Raw genomic sequence first — 17,911 nt, forward strand, 5'->3', positions numbered from 1 at the left:
ACCGCTGTCATTCTCGAGTGTTACTTGTTTTGCTGGGCAAAAGTTCGCCCAGGCAATGCAACCACCGTGCGCTAACAAGCAAAGCTGAAGCTCAAGCGCGAGGCAGTGACAACGTGTGTGAGACAATCGCAGCGGTCCTACGGGGAGAGCTGCAGAAGTTGAGCCCCAGGTTGCAGCCCCAGGCGGCCTCAATTGCTGACATAGTCAAGGAAGAACTGCTGCAGTCACTGGAAGTACCAGCAGGTGTTGCCGTCACCCACAATCAAGGTCTCCCTCTGCGCCTGCGCCAGGGCCCCATAACGCTGCTTTGCTGCCACTGCCATCGTCACCACGTCACCTGCCTGTCGCCCAGCACTACCACCCAAGAAAGACATATGTATGGCATGCTCCTGACCACCATCTGCTCTATCACTGCGGAGAAGCAGGCCACTATGAAGTCTTGCATCTGGTATGACCTCGTAGTCCAGTGTGCCGAAACTTCTGATGATCTGGTAGTGTTTGAATTAGCATCACAAAATTTCTCACTAAAGTTTGAAAAAATTTCTTACGAAAGTTCCTTGTTGGCATATCGGGGTCACTGGGTCGGTATTCCATGTAGCACCGCCAAGACTGTAGCATCGGCTGTCCGCCCTCTGTTGGCTGTTGATGCGCAGGCGGGCAAATTGTCGTGCTCCTCTGGCGCGTGCTGCAGATGGACGGCAACGTCAAGATTTTCTTCATCAGCAACATGTATAATGTGTGGCAGCATGGCGTTGAGTCATCAGGTTCTTTCCATAAACTAACTTGAACTGCGTGATCTGTGTTTACTTGCATGGCGGTGTTGTAAGAGAAAGTTACGTAGAAGACCGCATCTCAGGTTTTGTCTTTGACATCGACGTACATGTATAACATGTCTGTGAGGATGGTAGGCGGTAGTCCTGCGGGGACTTGTCTGGCTTTGTTGCAGGAAGGTTTGAGGAAGCTCTGTATAAGACCCTGTACAACCATGTCGTAACAGGGTGTTCTCGACAAAGAACTTCGCCACCTCGGCCGCGGTACCTTTGGGTAGGGCGTTGCGGGTAAAGTTAGTCAGTGGCCATGGCTATCCACTTATTCCCAGATGTTGACATCAGAAATGGCCTCAACAAATCATTCCATTCTTCTGGAATGGCCGGCAGGGCGGGTCGATTGACTGCAGAAATGCTGCTGGCCCTGTTTGTAGTGTGTTCTGTCACTGGCAGTCTTCAGAATATCCTGACTTAGCAGGCAACGTCTGTGGTCGGGTACAGCGAGTACTGTATTTACTCGCATAATGATCGCACTTGCATAATGATAGCACCCCTGAATTTTGTCATTAAAAATTGATTTTCTTCTTTCCCGTCTAATGACTGCACCCTGAACTTGTTGCAGCGATATGTCGTGTCGCACGACTAGCTAATGATAATCGCGCCTACCATCTGTCAAATGCTATGCGAAGGACTCTTGAAGACATACGAAGCGGTCTGCACACACCCAACATTCTTAAGCAGATGCCCCATTTCATTCCTTCCATCACTTTCCGCACTTCCATGAAAAAAAAAAAAGCTACAATCAAACTTGCCTCGGCTTTATTATGTGTAGGCTTCGTAATGGTTTTGGTCGACAGCAACATAAAGGACGCCTTTCGATTCTTCTCGTCTGCACTCGTGGGCACGCAACAAATCGCGAGCGGCAACAATAGTGGCCACGTTTACACTGATACGTTAGAAGTATCATAAGTCGCCGTCGATGCTTGTAACGCAGCTAAGATATTCGCCCACCCTTAGCGGAAACGTGCGTTTTACTATAGCAGTGAAGACAAATGCTGCAGTTTCCACAGCATGCCCGCCATGTGTATCTGTCACTGGCAGCTAAATGCACCCATCTCTGTTCCTGTCCCCTCAAAATGGACATGGCTACGTTATTGTCGCAAACTTGCCTATATTAACGATATTATTCATTACTGATATGGAAGGAACTGTTTCAATAGGTGTAATGTACTCATGAGAAGAAAAATAATGGCCTTCGGCATGTTTGGCTTGTTCCGCCAGCCACCATTTTTGTTTTGGTGTCCCGCACTGACAGCAGAAGCCGCGTGCTTGTTGACCCGTTGTCATCCCGCAGCAAATGCGGGATGAAAAAAGAAAATGTTTCTTTTCGTGGGAAATTTAACCCGCGTAATGATCCCACCCCTGAATTTGCGTCAATTTTTTTTAACGGAAAAGTGCGATTATGCGAGTAAATACAGTAATACATTTTTGTATCCTCGATAGCGTACTGGAGTGTCCGAGATGCCCAGCAGTCGGATGTCGCGTTCTAGCATCGGTGAAAGGTGATGCAGTGTCAGAACTGTGACTTACAAGTTTAAGTGTTTATTGGGCGACCATGTGCCCAGAAAAACAAGCAGATGAGACCGTTAGCAGCGAGCTAAGTCAGTGATTGTCGAAATCTGAACAGAGTCGAGTGTCGGCTTTTATAGATGGCTCGTCAAAGGTTCCAGAGGAATCGCTGGTGCCCGCATGTCTTCCAGAAAGTACTATACCATTCACGTCACGCATGCGATCAGATCACATTACCGTATTTACACGATTGTAAGTCGACCCCTTTTTTAAGATTTGAAAGTCTGAAGTTGGGGGGTCGACTTACAATCGAAACCAAAACATGGCCCCGCCAAAAAAAAAGCGATATCAACGAGAGCTACAACGTAGTTACAATTTTATGTTTGCTCTATGGTCCTACCCGTATCTTTTCGCTATCCCGCGTGGTTGTTTGCTTTTCGGAAGGGTTTTTCAACATTTTTGAGTCTTACAGTGCATGCAATACTCATGGGGGGGTGTCGATAGTTGATGGAAGCGCCGCTGTTCCCATTTGCGGCGGCACCCTTAGAACGGCGGCGCTTGCGGGGAGTATCGGTAGTTCATGGAAGAGCAGACACCGTTCGCGGGTTTCTCTTTCTCTGTTTAAAGGCCATAAAGGCATTGGCATTGGTTTGACCAACTTTTTGACGCGCTCCACTTGACTGCCGGCTACGTGCTACTTCTATGCTTCCCCAGTCGTCATGAGTGCTGCAGGCCCACTAATCTTTCGGCACTCGTTCACAGCAGCGTTCAAGAGGGCTGCCATCCTTTGCGCCGAAGAAACAAATCACTGCGCTGCGGGCCGCAATTTCGATGTTTCTAAACGGGTGGTGCGAGAGTGGCGACTGCAGCGAAGCGAAATTTTCACCCTGTGGCGGCAAGTGAGAAATTTCCCACGTGCCGAAGTCTGGACGCTTGCCGGAGCTGTAGGCTAAGCTTGCGGCAGCGTCGCTGAAATGCGTGATCGGTCCCTGCCAGTGAAGTGTGACGTGGTCATGAAACAAGCCCGGACCTTCGTTTTAAGGTTCTGCTCCGCCGTGAATACGAGTGGCTGGCGGCAGAAGACTGCGAAATTACGCCAACCGGACCTGTCAAAAGAGCCTCCCTGACGGCTGCGTGTGGTTGGGTGCATTTGGCGTGGGCTGCTGTTCTGCAAGATGTCCTGGTGCGGTCGTTTGCCAAATATGAAATTTCGCTGGACCACGACGCGCTGTGGGACCGCAGCAACGATGACGATGGCAGCACTAGTGAAGACGAGCAGTCCAGTGACCATGTCAGCTACTAATAAATTTTCGTTATCGAATGCGCCCTCGGGTTTTTTTTTTTTTTCGGTCAAGCGATATGGGGGGGTCGACTTACATTCGAGTCGACTTACAATCGTGTAAATACGGTAAGTTCGGTGACAATCGATAACGTAGAGACTCATTGATAACATTCAGAAAACTTGCGATACATACAGGCGTGTCCTGCTCCGAGTGGTAACATTTAACATATGTTAGCTGTGAAAAGTGGTCGCCAGAGACACATGTCAATATCTCATTCTCTTATAAAACCAAAGGCTTGCTGGTTTTCTTCATATTGTACCACCTTGAGAATTGGCCCAGATCTTCAAAGGTCCCCTCACCAGGTATGGCTATTTCAAAATGACAAGTGCAGTGCACACAACACACACCAACGATCGTGCCTGCGAAGTATTACCTCGCCACATGCTGCGATAAGAGCTGAAATTTCCTACCAAACGCCCTGCGCCCTTGTCCTCACGGGCATCGCACTCCCAGCTGGAGAGTCTGCATGAATCACGCAAGTGTGCCTACGTAGTTTGCTGTGCTGTGACGTCACTCACAGTAGCACGTGACTTTGACAGTTATTCAAGACAACAGCACGTATTTGTTTGTTGCTTCAATAGATAAATTAGCTTATAGAAATAGCAAAACTTATAAAACAAATGTCTGCGTGTCTTTGTTTTACTTCGTACCGTAGCAAGAGAGATGTACTTCCGTAATTGTACTGTGTAATTTTCTACGGTGTTCCAGCACATTATCATGCTCAGTGATCTGCGTGCGTCTGCTTCAGTGTTCGCCCAGCACTGACCTGTACCACTAGTCAGGTGTTCTTGTGCACAGCCGGCGAAATCATGAAGCGAGACAAACGCAACAACTTGTGTGCGAGACCATCAGCAAAAGTGTGCCATGCAGCAAAAAAGCGAGAGAAGAAAAGGCGGGGCAATTGCTTCTCTCGCTACCGGTGCACCAGCTCCGGTATTGGAGAACGCAGGGAAGGGATTTCACTTGGGAGGCTAGACGGGGGTCAAGTGGAGAGAGTGTATGTTGGCGGTGATGCTCACCTGAAATCATGGATTTGCGGCTTTGAAATATTTCTACCTCTGGTATTAATGAAGCTCTTTGAAAAATTCCTGTGGTCGAACGCTCTCTAGAGGGCACGTAACAACTTCCAGCGTATAACCAAAATTTGTTATGTGGCCTGGTGAGGGGCCCTTTTAACGGAACATGATGCAGTGTTTTTTTGCAGTGCAATCGATGATCATGATAATCATGCGATGATCATACTGTCAGTTCGCATCACGCGGTTACTTCCTCACCTTACACAAACATGTTGGTCCGTCGGGTAATGCTTTACATAATCCTAAACAATGCTGGATAACCAACTGCCTGTGAAATGCTTCACTTGAAATTGATCTACATCATTTTTTTATCGTTTCAGACGGAGATGCAGATTGCAAAAATAGTACACATGGTTAAAAAGAAGCAGCCGGACTATGCAGAGTGAGTGCTTGTTTTTCTATTTTGCTGTTTTACTCTAACCAGCTACTCTCTCTTGCAAACTTGCCAGTGGAAGGAAATACTCTGCAGTGTAAGTTTTAGCGCTCTGGGCCTTGTGTCTATCATCCATTTGAGACTCTGGGTGGCTTAGTGTAAATGCTGTATTCGAATTTCAGAATTTCATGTGGACAAATGTGGAGCCCAAAGCAATAATTCGGCATCTCTTATGTTCCTGACTACTGCTTTGGGATCAATCGATCAGTCGTTCCTCCGTTGCTACTCACTACTGCTCAGTGCCTAGAGTAAGATGGCGTTGGTCTTGCTTCACCTCGACTCCTTACCTGCTTCCATATATCCCTAGTAGGTTCGTGGTGTGTAGATGCACTATATGGTTGTCTAGATTTGGTCCACTATGCTTATGCGGTGATTCAGGAGGAATAGTGCTAAATAAGCCACGGATGAGAATAGAACAGGTGCCAACCAGAATTCTGGTCTGCGTGCCAAATTGGTGAAAGGTTGGCAGTTGTGCCTCAACCAACTTTCCCAGCAGCACATATTACTTGTGCAGCAAGTTGTCATTCCTGTATACATAGCCTGCGAAACAGCTGTGCATCAAGTCTTGTTGTGACCTGTGTGCGTGCAGGCAAGAGATCCGCAGGCATGTGGACTACCTGCGAAAGATCCAGGGTGGGTTCTCCCGCATGACCTTCAACTCCATTGTAGCCCTTGTGCTTGGCCACATGAAGAGCAACGCAGAGTGAGTGGTGCGTGCTTCACAGCCTGCCATTCCCATGAGGGCTTGCCTGCATGCGACTTCCTATATCATTACTTGTGTCTCTCTGCTGAGGCTGTCAGCTGGAAGCATGCACTGGTGAAAGCAAGACATTGGTTTCATTTGCTGCAGCTTACAATTTATAAGGAGCTAGTAAAAATTTTATTGCATATATGGAACATGCACAGGTACAGAAAAAAAGAAAAAATTGTTGTTGCCACATCACATATAGTGTCCTAGCTAACTTTAGCCAAGATTTAAAAGTATTCGGGTGCACTATAGGAGAATGCAACTATAGAGCAATTTTAACAATTTCGTAGAGGTGTGCGAATCGAATATGTTTGATATTTTTTTAATGCGAAGTTTTCTAACCAACCAGAGTTTCTACCCAACCAGAGGGGGGGGGGGGGGCACAGAACATCGGAACATTCTGGTTTGGAGTTTGTACAGACGGCGCTTGTCATTTTCTTTACACGAAGTGTATGACATCACTGCTTGCGTCGATCTGTCTCCTCTGATCGTGGTTTCAAAAGGAAGCGAGTTGCGTGTCGAGCATCTTCTACCTTCTCCCGTGTTGTTGCTCTAAACCAACAGATCATGCTTGCTGCCTTTCATTCAGTATTAGCTGAAGACATTTAGCCAAAAACTGCATATTCAATACAAAAATTCTTAGGATACATCCGTCAATAAAGGATTAATGCATCACAATGTGGACTAAAATTCCGTGCAAAATTTAGTTCATCCCCTTTATTCTCGCTTAATATTCACTAACAAAGCTATCAGGAGTTGCCACGAGCATAATCTGAAACCTTTTGTGTTTATGCATAAATACATTTAAAGAGACTGTCTACCAATTAGGGGGATGTCTTTGGATTGTGGTAAGAATGAGGAGATTGTGTGTTGTATGGACAGAAACTAGCGTGCTGGTATCCCATAAACAAGAAAATGTATTTTTAATTTGTCCCTGAAAGTGCTGCAAGAATGACATGTGACATCGCATGACAGTGAAACAGTGTCAACTAATCTGTGTACAGACTTTACGAAAAACCTGCATAGGTAGAGTAATTTTGTTTAGGTACATCTGAGAAATGTACGGTCTGAAATTTTGTTTAATGCACTTCAAACTTTGTGTTAGAGCAGTTCCTTCCCTACTTTTAACTAATGCATGCCCCTCATGTAATGTCCCATTTGTGGGACCTTTGAGGTATGGTGAATGAAAAAAATGGCAGTGCCTTGGTGCAGATGAACAGAGTGATGCATTGGTCCTCTAGTGTATCCTTTTGGTGACACGCAACAGTGCGAATAGCGTTAGTGGGGCGAGGGTTGCTGCCTTTTCAGGATGTTGAAAATGCAAAGCACATTTATGGCATGCCAGCATCATCACAATATCAGTGTAGGCATTTTTTAGCCGCATATCGTAGAATGGCCCGCTATTATTGTATGTTGTCCCACGAATTTCGTGCCACAAAAACTTTCATGATTCTTCGACTAAGTGGATTTATCGGATTGATACCTGGCTTGCTCTCTGCTAGCACACTGGATGCTACACAGCGGAGAAGCTAATAGGGCAAAGGCCTGATCAAAAGTTCAGTGTTGTGCCAGCGAAAGGGCTTGTCATGGCACCCTGTGGTGGCCACCTGTATGTAGATCACGCTATGCAGCATGCTGCTGCCGCCACAGAGGCTACGCGCAGCAGATGCAACTATGCACAGTGCAAAGATTTTTTCTTTTTGAGATTGCAGACATATATTGATTTATTTAACTCAGAATTAGCAATCATGTGTTACTAAGAATGTTCTTGCAATCATGAAATCAGCCAGTAGCGTTGGTGGACCGACTGCGTTCCGTGATAACGTTGCTGATGCGAGAGCCAGTGACTTGTTTGCTGCTTTTGACAGGAGATTGTAAATTCACAGTTGCATGCAGTGCAATAATATTTGGCTCACATGTTCACAGGATCCTCTTTAACAGATTGGCAGCATTTCTCACTATGTTGCGTCATGTTCAAAAAGTGTTTCAGGGCCTCTTTAACACAGCTATTCCTGCAGAAGCCCGATGCACTTGGTTTCTCGCTTTTACCAGCATCAATGTTGTTGCTATTGCGTCCAGTAATCAGTGTTGTGAGTGTTTGTACAGTTTAAGAAGACTGCAGACTGAAAAACTGTTTTGAAAATTTCTGCTTTTTTTCCGGAGAAACCATTACATATTTAGATACTTTGACCGGTAGGAATTCCTATAGTGCTAAAAAATAGGCCCTTGATAAAAGGCAGTCCCTCCAATTACAGCTTTTACCCCCGAAATTTGACCTTAATTTCTTACCTATTACTGTGGCATGTATTCCCTTCCTGTTACTGAACTTATTTATTCACCTAATGCTACTGTCATGCTTGAATATCTAGTTTGTTCTTAATGCTCAGAAGAACTTCAGTTTGGTGTAGTTGGTGTTTACTGCATATCATATTGACTGCAAATAAAGACTGGGACAGCGGGAGAGAACACATAAACAACACAGGCAGTAAATTTCAACTGTTTTATTCATGGAAGCCCGTGGGCATATATAGATATATAGAACATGCGCAGAATGCAGCAAACGCAGCTGTCCCCGTCTTTATTTGCGGTCAATATTGTTGCCACTTCGTCGTCTTTACCATCGACGACTTTGTCCTCTTTTCCACCGTAACAATATGATATGCAGTTTTAATGTTATTCTATAATTCCTAGAAAATTCTCTATGTACACACTTGCTGTAGGCCTTTAAAGCTGCAGTATGCAAAATAAATCAGCCTGTATGAGAACATAGTAAGTGTACACAAAGTGTGCACAGGATTCTAGTGTGTTCTTGTTTTTTCTTTTTTCCAGATAAGCACTGAAAGAGGATTCTGCCCATAAAGACAGCACCTACACATGCTGCAGCTCCATCAAGGACACTGCACGTGGCCATGCCCTTTATTATTTTTAATTTTTTTTTACTTTTGTACTTTCATTTGTTTTAAGCTAAACCTGCTTTTTCTTCTATTAACTTCTTTCTTTTGTATTGTAAAAAAGAGGTGACTGCGTCGGTGGGCAGTCTTATGCTTGATGTCCAGAATTTCCTGTTAATTTTTTTTTTCGGCATTCATCAAGCAGGCAAACATTAGTTAAGTTTCTACTGTACAGTGATGCCATGAACATGTGGCACGTGTAATGTCCTCTGGTGCTCTCACTCCATCTGTGGGCACATCTGAAAAACAGGTGTGCCATGCTCGTGCCTTGCAGTGCCAACGCTCCCCGTGGCAGCCCGGTACTCCTCGCCAGTGTGTTCCAAGAAGCCTCTCGCCCCTCCTCGCCAGTGATCTCAACAACTAACTGGTCTCGCAACATTTTTTTTTTTTTTTTTTGTCCCATGCGATCCTTTGCCACGTGCACAGGCATGTGGCAAAGTATTAGTATGTTAGAAATGGCTACGCTTCACCTGGCCGGACCTTGCCGCAGAAGGGAGCGTGCAGGTTTTGATTGATATTGTTAAAAAGAAAAAGAAAATAAACACTTGTGTAAGATACTTTTGTTTGGCCTTGCTTAGCTGAGGGCCATCATTGTGCACAGGGGTTTGTGCAGTATATTCGCATTTTTTTGTGATATCTTTATGATAAAGAAATGTGATAAATACAGGCCTTGTACAATGCAATTCACTTGTAAGTGGTGCTTTAATACAAGCGGTGCTCACTTGTAGTTCAGCTTCAAGTGTGAACTGAAGCTATGTTGATTCTCCACTAAAGTGCCTAGGCAGGTGCTAGTGCCAACAACCACAGGTTTTGTGCTCATCTCTAACAGGGGACTGCACTGTATGTGGGCATTTTGGGTTGAGTACAATTGTACATAATGCTATGACTTTTGCAGTGGAAGTATTGTGCTTGAAACTACAGGTTGCTATGCTTATAGTATTTGGAAAATGATAGCGATGAGTGCCTAGTCTTCCATATGTAGGGTCCTTCATTTTTGGGTAAGACCCAATACTATTTTCTCGGAACTGCACTTTACGTGGGCATTTGGATTTCATCTTGCAAGTGTATGTTATGGGTCAACTTTTGCAATGAGAAAGTATTGTGATTGAAACTGCATGGGGCTATGTGTATATAGTATTCGGAAAATGATGGAAGTACCTAGTTGTGTATATGTAGGGCCCTTCGTTTTTAGGTAAAACCTAATAGTATTTTTTCAAACCCTGAATAATTTTTGCCTTCTGTAGAAGGCAAGAATAAATGCAGGTTGCAAAACCACTACATTGCATGCCTTGTGTGAAGAAGTGGTCAAGATATCATTCATGGATGGTATGCATGCTTTCTTTAATTATGCTTAACAGTCGACAAAAACTAGGATGTATATATGTATTAAGCAGCTGCCAGCCTTGAGTGAAGCAAAGCTTGTTGCATCTTAGTAGCTGCTTTTACATGAATAGGTGCACAGCATTTTTGGTGTGTGAAGCATGCAAATGGAGGTAATGCACTAGCATTCAAACCAGTGCTGGAGCGGTTTTGCATTGCGGATGGTAGCTGCCCTGTTGAAAGGAAGTTCTTTCAACTAAGGGTGGTAGATTTGGTTGCAGGTATTTCATACAAAAATATTTTCTTGCTGCGGCTCGCAGTTTGAAGCAGTAAACAGGATAATAGAAATGGACGATAGGCCATACACGTACAGAGATGCTCATGCACGTTAACATTTGTTCTTATTGGCGACTTTTGCATTAGTGTTCAAAGATAGCCAGTTGCTTGTGTTGGGCTGCCAAAAGCTCTTTGAAAATAACTGCCCTTAACTGTCCTTCGCATCTATAGGCTAGTGGCACTGTTAAAAAGTGCACCTGATCAGCTTCAAAGTGTCAGATCAATCATAGGAGCAGGCTGATTTTTTACCCTTGAATTTTAACCATCAATCCCAAAAAATGGACCCTGTGTGTACGTTCCTGCTGTAGTTGAAATGTCAACATGCTTTGAAATAGTGCCTGGGTGGATTTCTTCCTCTACATTGGTTCAACTGTTTAATAAACATTTTTCCTATTGTCTTTATCTGGCATTGCTGCCTGGCTGCTGCTCGCAACTTTCACTGTGGCATGAATGTTAACGCGTTGTCATTAGCCAACTGTATAGCAAAAAAATGCGCTACTCCGAATAGCCGGGGTTAACCATTGTATATCTTCCTCGCTTGCTTTTCAACGCACGTGCGCCGCTCATAGCTTCGTAGCACGCTGCACGGAACTTATTTGTAGGCCTCTTCTGCGTGACGTAGCTCAAGGGGAGAGGGTCAGCCCGAAGGCTTTAAAGGGACACTAAAGGTTACCAAAAAGTCATGTTATAAAGTGATAAAGCGATGCTTTGGAACGTCTAAGGCGTCAGTATAATCGCGAACAGAGCTTTAGTAACCGAGAAGTTGAAGTAAATGCATGACACGATTTGAGACCCCCCAGCACGGAGGAAGGAAACTAAGGAGAGGCCCTGACGTCACTCTTTGTGAAGCAAAAGTGAAGCTGGAAGTTGGCGTTGCTCATCGCGATGCTCCGCCTTTTGTGCCACCCTCCTCTCTTGTTTACATCTTTCGCGAAACCACGCCGCGCTGCGCGTGGTTTCGCGCACGCTCGCGCAACATCCGGCAGAGCCACTGGCGTAGCAACAGGGGGGGCCGGGGGGCCGTGGGCCCCGGGTACATGGGGCCAGTAGAGGGGGGGGGGGTGTCATATACGTCTGAAGACACCCGAAAATTGTTGATATCCCCGCCTTCCTCGACTACACCCGGGGGGGGGGGGGGGGGTGGCAGAAGAGCTAAGAGCCCCGGGTGCCAGACGACCTAGCTACGCTACTGGGCAGAGCACAGTGCAGGTAACACAGCGCAACAAGACACGGTGACTAACGCAAACCCGCCCACACAGCGCCTTTGCCACGGCACAGAAACCTACCAGAGCAACACGTGTGAGCGCTCAAAATCAGAACAACGCCGCCATTGTGGCCCAAAAGGCGTGGCCATACAACAACAAAAAATAAAAACAGCAAAAAAATGAGAACCTACTACGTCATTTCCGCCACACTTTTCTCCTAGCGCGCGGAGGGGGTAGGGCCTCTCCTTAGTTTCCTTCCTCCGTGCCCCCCAGCGACGTTCCGGTACTAGCCCGATGACGAAAGCACTCATCATAATTTGTCACTAGTACTCAACTACTCGTATTAAAAAAATAATTTCATTAGATTATAAAACGGAAGAAAATTCTACTTGTCTACTTCGATTCTAAGAAAAAAAAACATTTTGACGTTTCAGTTGTTTATAGCGTCGTGCTGCGGTGGCCCTGCTGGCTCGCGAAACTTTCATTTGGAACAAGCAGCGAGAATGCCACGTCCATGTGATGTCGTGGGATGCGCGAACGGTCCGCGGAACTTGGCCAAGGGCAGTTGCAGCGGCGAAGCCAACGTTACTTATCACTGTGTGCCAACGAGTGAACTTCTCTGTTCGAAGTGGTTAAGTGCCGTACCTCTGCCACAGCGCGCTGGCAAAGACCCGAAAAATCACGTAGTGCGCTCGCTGCACTTTAGTCCAGAGGATTACGAGTTCAACGCAGACTTACTGAAGTCGCGTGAAGTGCCTTTCAAAGCAGGCCGTCGTCGTCGTCGTACGCAACGACGCCGGCAGCGCGAGCCCTCAACAGCAGGTCACGTTCATCAGTGCTTAAATCGCTGAGCAGCATCGCGAGCTAACGTGTCGTCAGGGTCATCCATTGCAACGAGCGTCAAAGTTGGCGTCATAAAATAAAGAACCAGCTTATCGTGGTGCGCTTTCCCTTCCGCTAGCTACCATAGTTCCGCTTTCGCGCAGCTGTCGGCTCTGTCTTGGCTCTGTTTCTGGCCACGCGTTTGCGTTTTGTGCAGAAAAGCCGTAGCGCCGTCTGTGGGAGCCGTTTTACTCACCGACGGCGCGACGTCACTATGAGACCATGACGTCAATACTCTTCGATCGGAGGGCGGGTGATTTGAACTGCGCTAGAGGTACGCGAACGCTTCGGAGCGCATTTTCTCTTAAAATAAGTCTCTTCTTCGCACGAAACAAGCGTTTCGAGGTTTCTCGGATGGTATTTCAAAAATCCACGTTGACTCTCTATTGGCCTCGAGCTCCACCACTCGAAAAGCTGGCGCCACCGTCGGCGTGACGTGCTAGGAGGGATCACGTGGACATAGCGGCTGCTTCGGGCGCGCCGAAGCGAGCTGAAAACGTAAATTCCCTCGTACGCTGCGGTCCTCATTTAGTGGCGAAATTTTCCCGCTTCGAGTGTCTCCTTTACAACGCTTCAAAGCACTACAATAGGTAGTGGCTGCCTTTGAAGGCGCGCAACATGGTAGGCTACTGCTCGGTTCCGCAGGGCCGGACGCACGTAACGGAGGCCGGTGTCAGCCTTATTCACACGTAGCCGCAGGACAAGAAGCTGCGTGAAGCTTGGCTCGCGACACATAAAACCGGCAAACAGTCATCGGCTACAACTCGGGTATGCAGGAAGCACAGACGCGAGGAAGATTTCTGCTACGTCGCCCGGTCTGCGATGTTCTGAAAACGCGCACTGCGACGCTCGCCCGAGTCCGCTGCCCGACTAATGTCATGACGGTTTGGTCTATGAACTTGTCGATGCTATAGATACTCGCAAGTTCAGTGGAGTGGAAAGGCAGCGGTAAGAAGCACATTTAAAAAAAGCATGGCATATATGGTCATGTTTGTGTTATGAATTAATGCACTGGATTACAAAAAAGGAGCAGCGGGAAATTGTACGCTGAGAACACCGATAAACATACAGTGCGACGCAACTCGAGAAATAATATTAAAAGGTCTAAGAATTTAGAAGAAAAAAAGACTGAATCGTCGCGACGGGACATCACAGTCCTCGTAGGCGTCGAAGTCTCTACAATGAAATTATTTTTGAACAGCTCTGATAGCGCCCACGCAACAATGGTTGCTTGCATACTGTCAAATGTTCATATTCTGTGGCCTAAAGCTCATGACACGGTGCGAAAACGCGCGCGCGGAGAAAGCGACACAGTGCGCGGACAAGCATGCAGACGCGCAGTCGGTCGCTGCGAATTTGCTCGATCGCTGCATTGAGGCTTCGTTCTATTACGCTCCATTTAGTTATACAAACACTATAAGAACATATTTCACATAGTTTGCTCTCAGCGTTTGCCTACCTTTCACGCAAGAAGCCGGTTCGGGAGACTGCATCGCGGCGACCGCGCGCAGTGGCGTTCACTGTACGTATTCGGTAAGGAGATAGCGTCTGTAAACGATTGTGTGCTTTCAGTTTGCCCAAGATTATTGTTTAGACAGTAAGAAACTTCTGTCGTTTCGAAAGTACTTATAGAAATGTCCGGGAGAACTCGCGCGTGGCGTTTTCAGTGAGCGCTGACAGCAAAACCTATGAGGAGCGCGCCGCATGATCCCTCATACTACGCCAGCGAAGCGCTTCCAATAGATGGCGACTCCGTGGCTAGACGGGGCGAGTAGGGAGAGCGTCTTGCTTGGCAGTGGAGCCCGCCTGCTCAAGTCATGGGTTCGCGGCACAGAAATATTTTAAAGCAGGAGGATGACGTACTAGCTTCCGCAGTGTGACGTCGCTCATGCGTCGCTCGTGGTGACACGTGACTTGAGCATTATTCGAGGCGCCAGCTGCTGTTTGTGCGATCTGTTGCTTGAATTGACAAATTGAAGTTTACAGAAATGATAAAACAAAATGTCTGTCTGCGTGTTCTGGCGCAGACATTTTTGCGCTGTAGTTTGCATGGGAATGCCGGTACATATTGTGACTTCAAATTGGCACCGTTCCGTCTGTCATAATGATTCATTTGCTACTGAAACAGCACGTAAAAAGCTGTTTTAGCTTTATTATTACACAAAACATGTTTTGTTTAACTATGAAAACTTGTTATAGCATGTACAGTTAATTATATAATACGTAAAAAAAACAGTATCAGCGGGCCGCTAAAGTTGGAGGACAGCCGACAAGATTCGCGCTCGCTTTGAAACAGTTTTTCGTCTGTTCTTGCTTTTCTTCGCTTGATCTTGCATTGTAGGTGAGTATAGATGTAATGTGCGTGAATGGAAACATTTTACGAAGATTTTACTTTAAGAACGCGTCATTTGTGTAGCCATATACAGGTTTTAGACGTAGCCTCTTACAATACAAGCCTCGCAGACACATATCATGCATATACCGTCATTCCCATGACGGCACAGTGCCTTTAGGAAATTCCCGTAGACGATGGCGCCAGATTTCCCTCTAGGTGCTATAGTGAGAAACTATGCTACACATGCCACGGCCTCTTTACAAAAATTAGACGCGTGCAGCTTACCCTGAAGAGGTTGTTAGAGAGTGTGTGATATCACGCTTTATCTCTCCAAGAGGCTACGATCATGCTCGCACTTCGGGTCTTCTAACACTGCCAGCAAAGCGTGCTCTTCAAAGGTACACAGGTCCAAGCCCAACAACAAGTTTCGTTCCGGTAAGACACCTGGTGTTCCCTTTCACCAGTTCCCAAGCAATGCTGAACTGTGCTCCAAATGGCAAAAGAATATTTCGATAGGCAACCTAGTTGTCAATCACAAGTCTGCATCAACTGTCGTATGCAGCAGACTTGACTCACTCTTCCGCGCTCAAGGAGAGAGTCAAGTCCGGCCGGGCTCCACTGGCGCGCGCACTTGCTTCTTACGGCCTTTTTCACTCGTAGGTGAAACAATGATTGAGCTTCTCAGCACGTTTCGCCACCCGTCGGCGGTATGGGCGCTGTGACCCTGACCTTTGCGAAGTCGCTGGAACTCGAGTTCCAGTGACTTTAGACCTTTCCTTCCCTGTTCCGCATATGTGCGCTTGCCTTCGCGCTCGCACGATCGTTTTCCCGCGCATTTTATTCGGTGCTCTGTCAGTGTTGTTCAGTATGCAGTGATTTGTGCGCTACTGAAGATGGTCGTACAGCCTTTAGTACGCGCGGCCACAGCCAAGACTTGGCGCCGTTCATTTCACATCGGTATATAACTGCTGTGTGATGGTGTATTGCTGTGTTCCGTATTGCAAGTTTCGTTCCGGTAAAACACCTGGCGTTCTCTTTCACCAGTTCCAAAGCAATGCTGGACTGTGCTCCAAATGGCAAAAGAATATTTCGATAGACAACCTAGTTGTCAATCACAAGTCTGCATCAACTGTCGTATGCAGCAGACACTTCCGCGATGAAGACTGCGTACATGCGTGCCGCATCAGAAAACTTCTTCCTGATGCATACACTCTTCGAGGGCTATCCTTCGTACTTGATACCAAGTGCAAAGAAGCCTCGCAAGCATCCTGCTTCATCAAGCATCGGAGCTTGATGTTGCGGGTTCACAAGGTGTTTTCAGCGAGCAAACAGCAGCAAGTGCTTGCACGCAAACAATGAACAGTGACGCTCGTCGCGCTGGTCGATATCTGTCTATGATAGGAAGATTGCGCTCCCAAGTATTGTTCCACCGTGCAAAATGTCAGAAGCTGCAGCAGTTGCTTACAGCAGAGGAAAAAGTGACCGCATTTTATCGCGAAAGCAAGCACCACGCGTGTGTAAAGAGAATCGCAGCGGACGCACAGAAAGAAGAAGGCCGTCTTTCTTCTGCATCAAATAGAATTTTACGGAAATTAGACGCGTGCAGCTTACCCTGAAGAGGTTGTTAGAGAGTGCGTGATATCACGCTTTATCTCTCCAAGAGGCCACGATCATGCTCGCACTTCGGGTCTTCTAACACTGCCAGCAAAGCGTACTCTTCAAAGGTACACAGGTCCAAGCCCAACAACATCGGGAATAAGCACTGCCATGAAAGAGCGCCTGGTTCACGAGGCCTCGCTGCTGAGCAGCAAACAGCATATGACATCATTAATAATAGATGAGGCCAGCATAAAACCAAAGTGCATCTATGATTGGAACGCTGGCGCATGATCGCACAGGTGTCAGTGGTATGTTTGTGCAGAAATACGAGCTTCAAAAGTGTACGACTGTGAAGCTGGCACGAAATTGGACGAGGATACATGTCTACCCTTCAAACTTGGAAAAAATGAATGTGCTGCGAGCGGTTCAAATTTCCTCTCCGATTTCTGCAGCCGTAGAGCACCTTCAATTTCAATTTAAATTCTTTATTTACAGACATAGAACATACAGAAATACCAGAACTGGTTGGACCCATAGCCACGGGCTAGTTGCGGGTACAATGAAAAATGAATAACAATTGCAAGTACAAAGCAAATAAAATACATCACGTGCATACACATATTTGTCACAGTCCATTAAGTTGCACGAGCGTACACAATGAAATTCGAAACAGTGAAAAGCATCTTATATTATTAAACATTTCTAAGTAAACACAACACACTAGTTAGGAGGATTGCAGGCAAGTTTCTGCATTAATATGAACACACATTATTAATCTCGACAAAACCGAAACACTAAGATATGTTCAGCAGGTGTCAGCGAGTTACTAAAGAAAACAAAGGACATCATGATTGTTACAATTGAAAAGCATTATTGAGGCTAAGCAAGTATTCCTTAAGTACCGATGAAAAATTATTTGCTTGGTTTATTTCTGCCGGTAGCTTATTCCAAATTTTTGACCCTGAAAACTGTAGCAAATGTTGTCCGTAAATATATTTAGTTGGAGGAAGGTTAAAATTACCGCAGGTTTGATTTCTGGTCGCACGAAAAGATGAATAAAATATAGAAACATGAAAAGGGAGGTTGTGTTTAACGATGTTGAAGACACACGTGGTAATTTTTAATTCGTGTATCTTGTCATACGGCAACACATTCATTCTATTATATAAAATGGGACTTGGTTTATCGTAACGTGAATGGGTAATTATTCTCAGGGCGCGCTTTTGAAGTTTGCGTACAGGTTCAAGATAAGTTTTGTATGTCGTACCCCATGATTCATTACAATACGTGATATAGCTATGGATGAGTGCAAAATATAAAATACGCAGTGTGTTAGTATCGAGACTA

At 46.0% G+C, this 17,911-nt stretch overlaps 1 protein-coding gene across 4 annotated transcripts in view; it reads left to right on the forward strand.

The window, feature by feature from the left end:
• The window catches only part of LOC142582398 (uncharacterized), an 80,563-nt gene extending 69,622 nt beyond the window's left edge, over positions 1-10,941 (forward strand). For 3 of the 4 annotated variants that reach the window (XM_075692074.1, XM_075692076.1, XM_075692077.1), the window contains 3 exons: positions 5,076-5,137; positions 5,778-5,898; positions 8,766-10,941. In XM_075692074.1, the coding sequence (XP_075548189.1) occupies positions 5,076-5,137; positions 5,778-5,895 (180 nt within the window). In that variant the 3' untranslated portion in view covers positions 5,896-5,898; positions 8,766-10,941. The remainder of the gene's footprint in view (positions 1-5,075; positions 5,138-5,777; positions 5,899-8,765) is intronic. The other variant, XM_075692075.1, reaches the window with a different exon arrangement.
• The last annotated feature ends 6,970 nt before the right edge of the window (positions 10,942-17,911 follow it).

Source organism: Dermacentor variabilis, chromosome 5 (genome assembly GCF_050947875.1).
Source record: "Dermacentor variabilis isolate Ectoservices chromosome 5, ASM5094787v1, whole genome shotgun sequence".
Lineage (NCBI taxonomy): Eukaryota > Metazoa > Arthropoda > Arachnida > Ixodida > Ixodidae > Dermacentor > Dermacentor variabilis.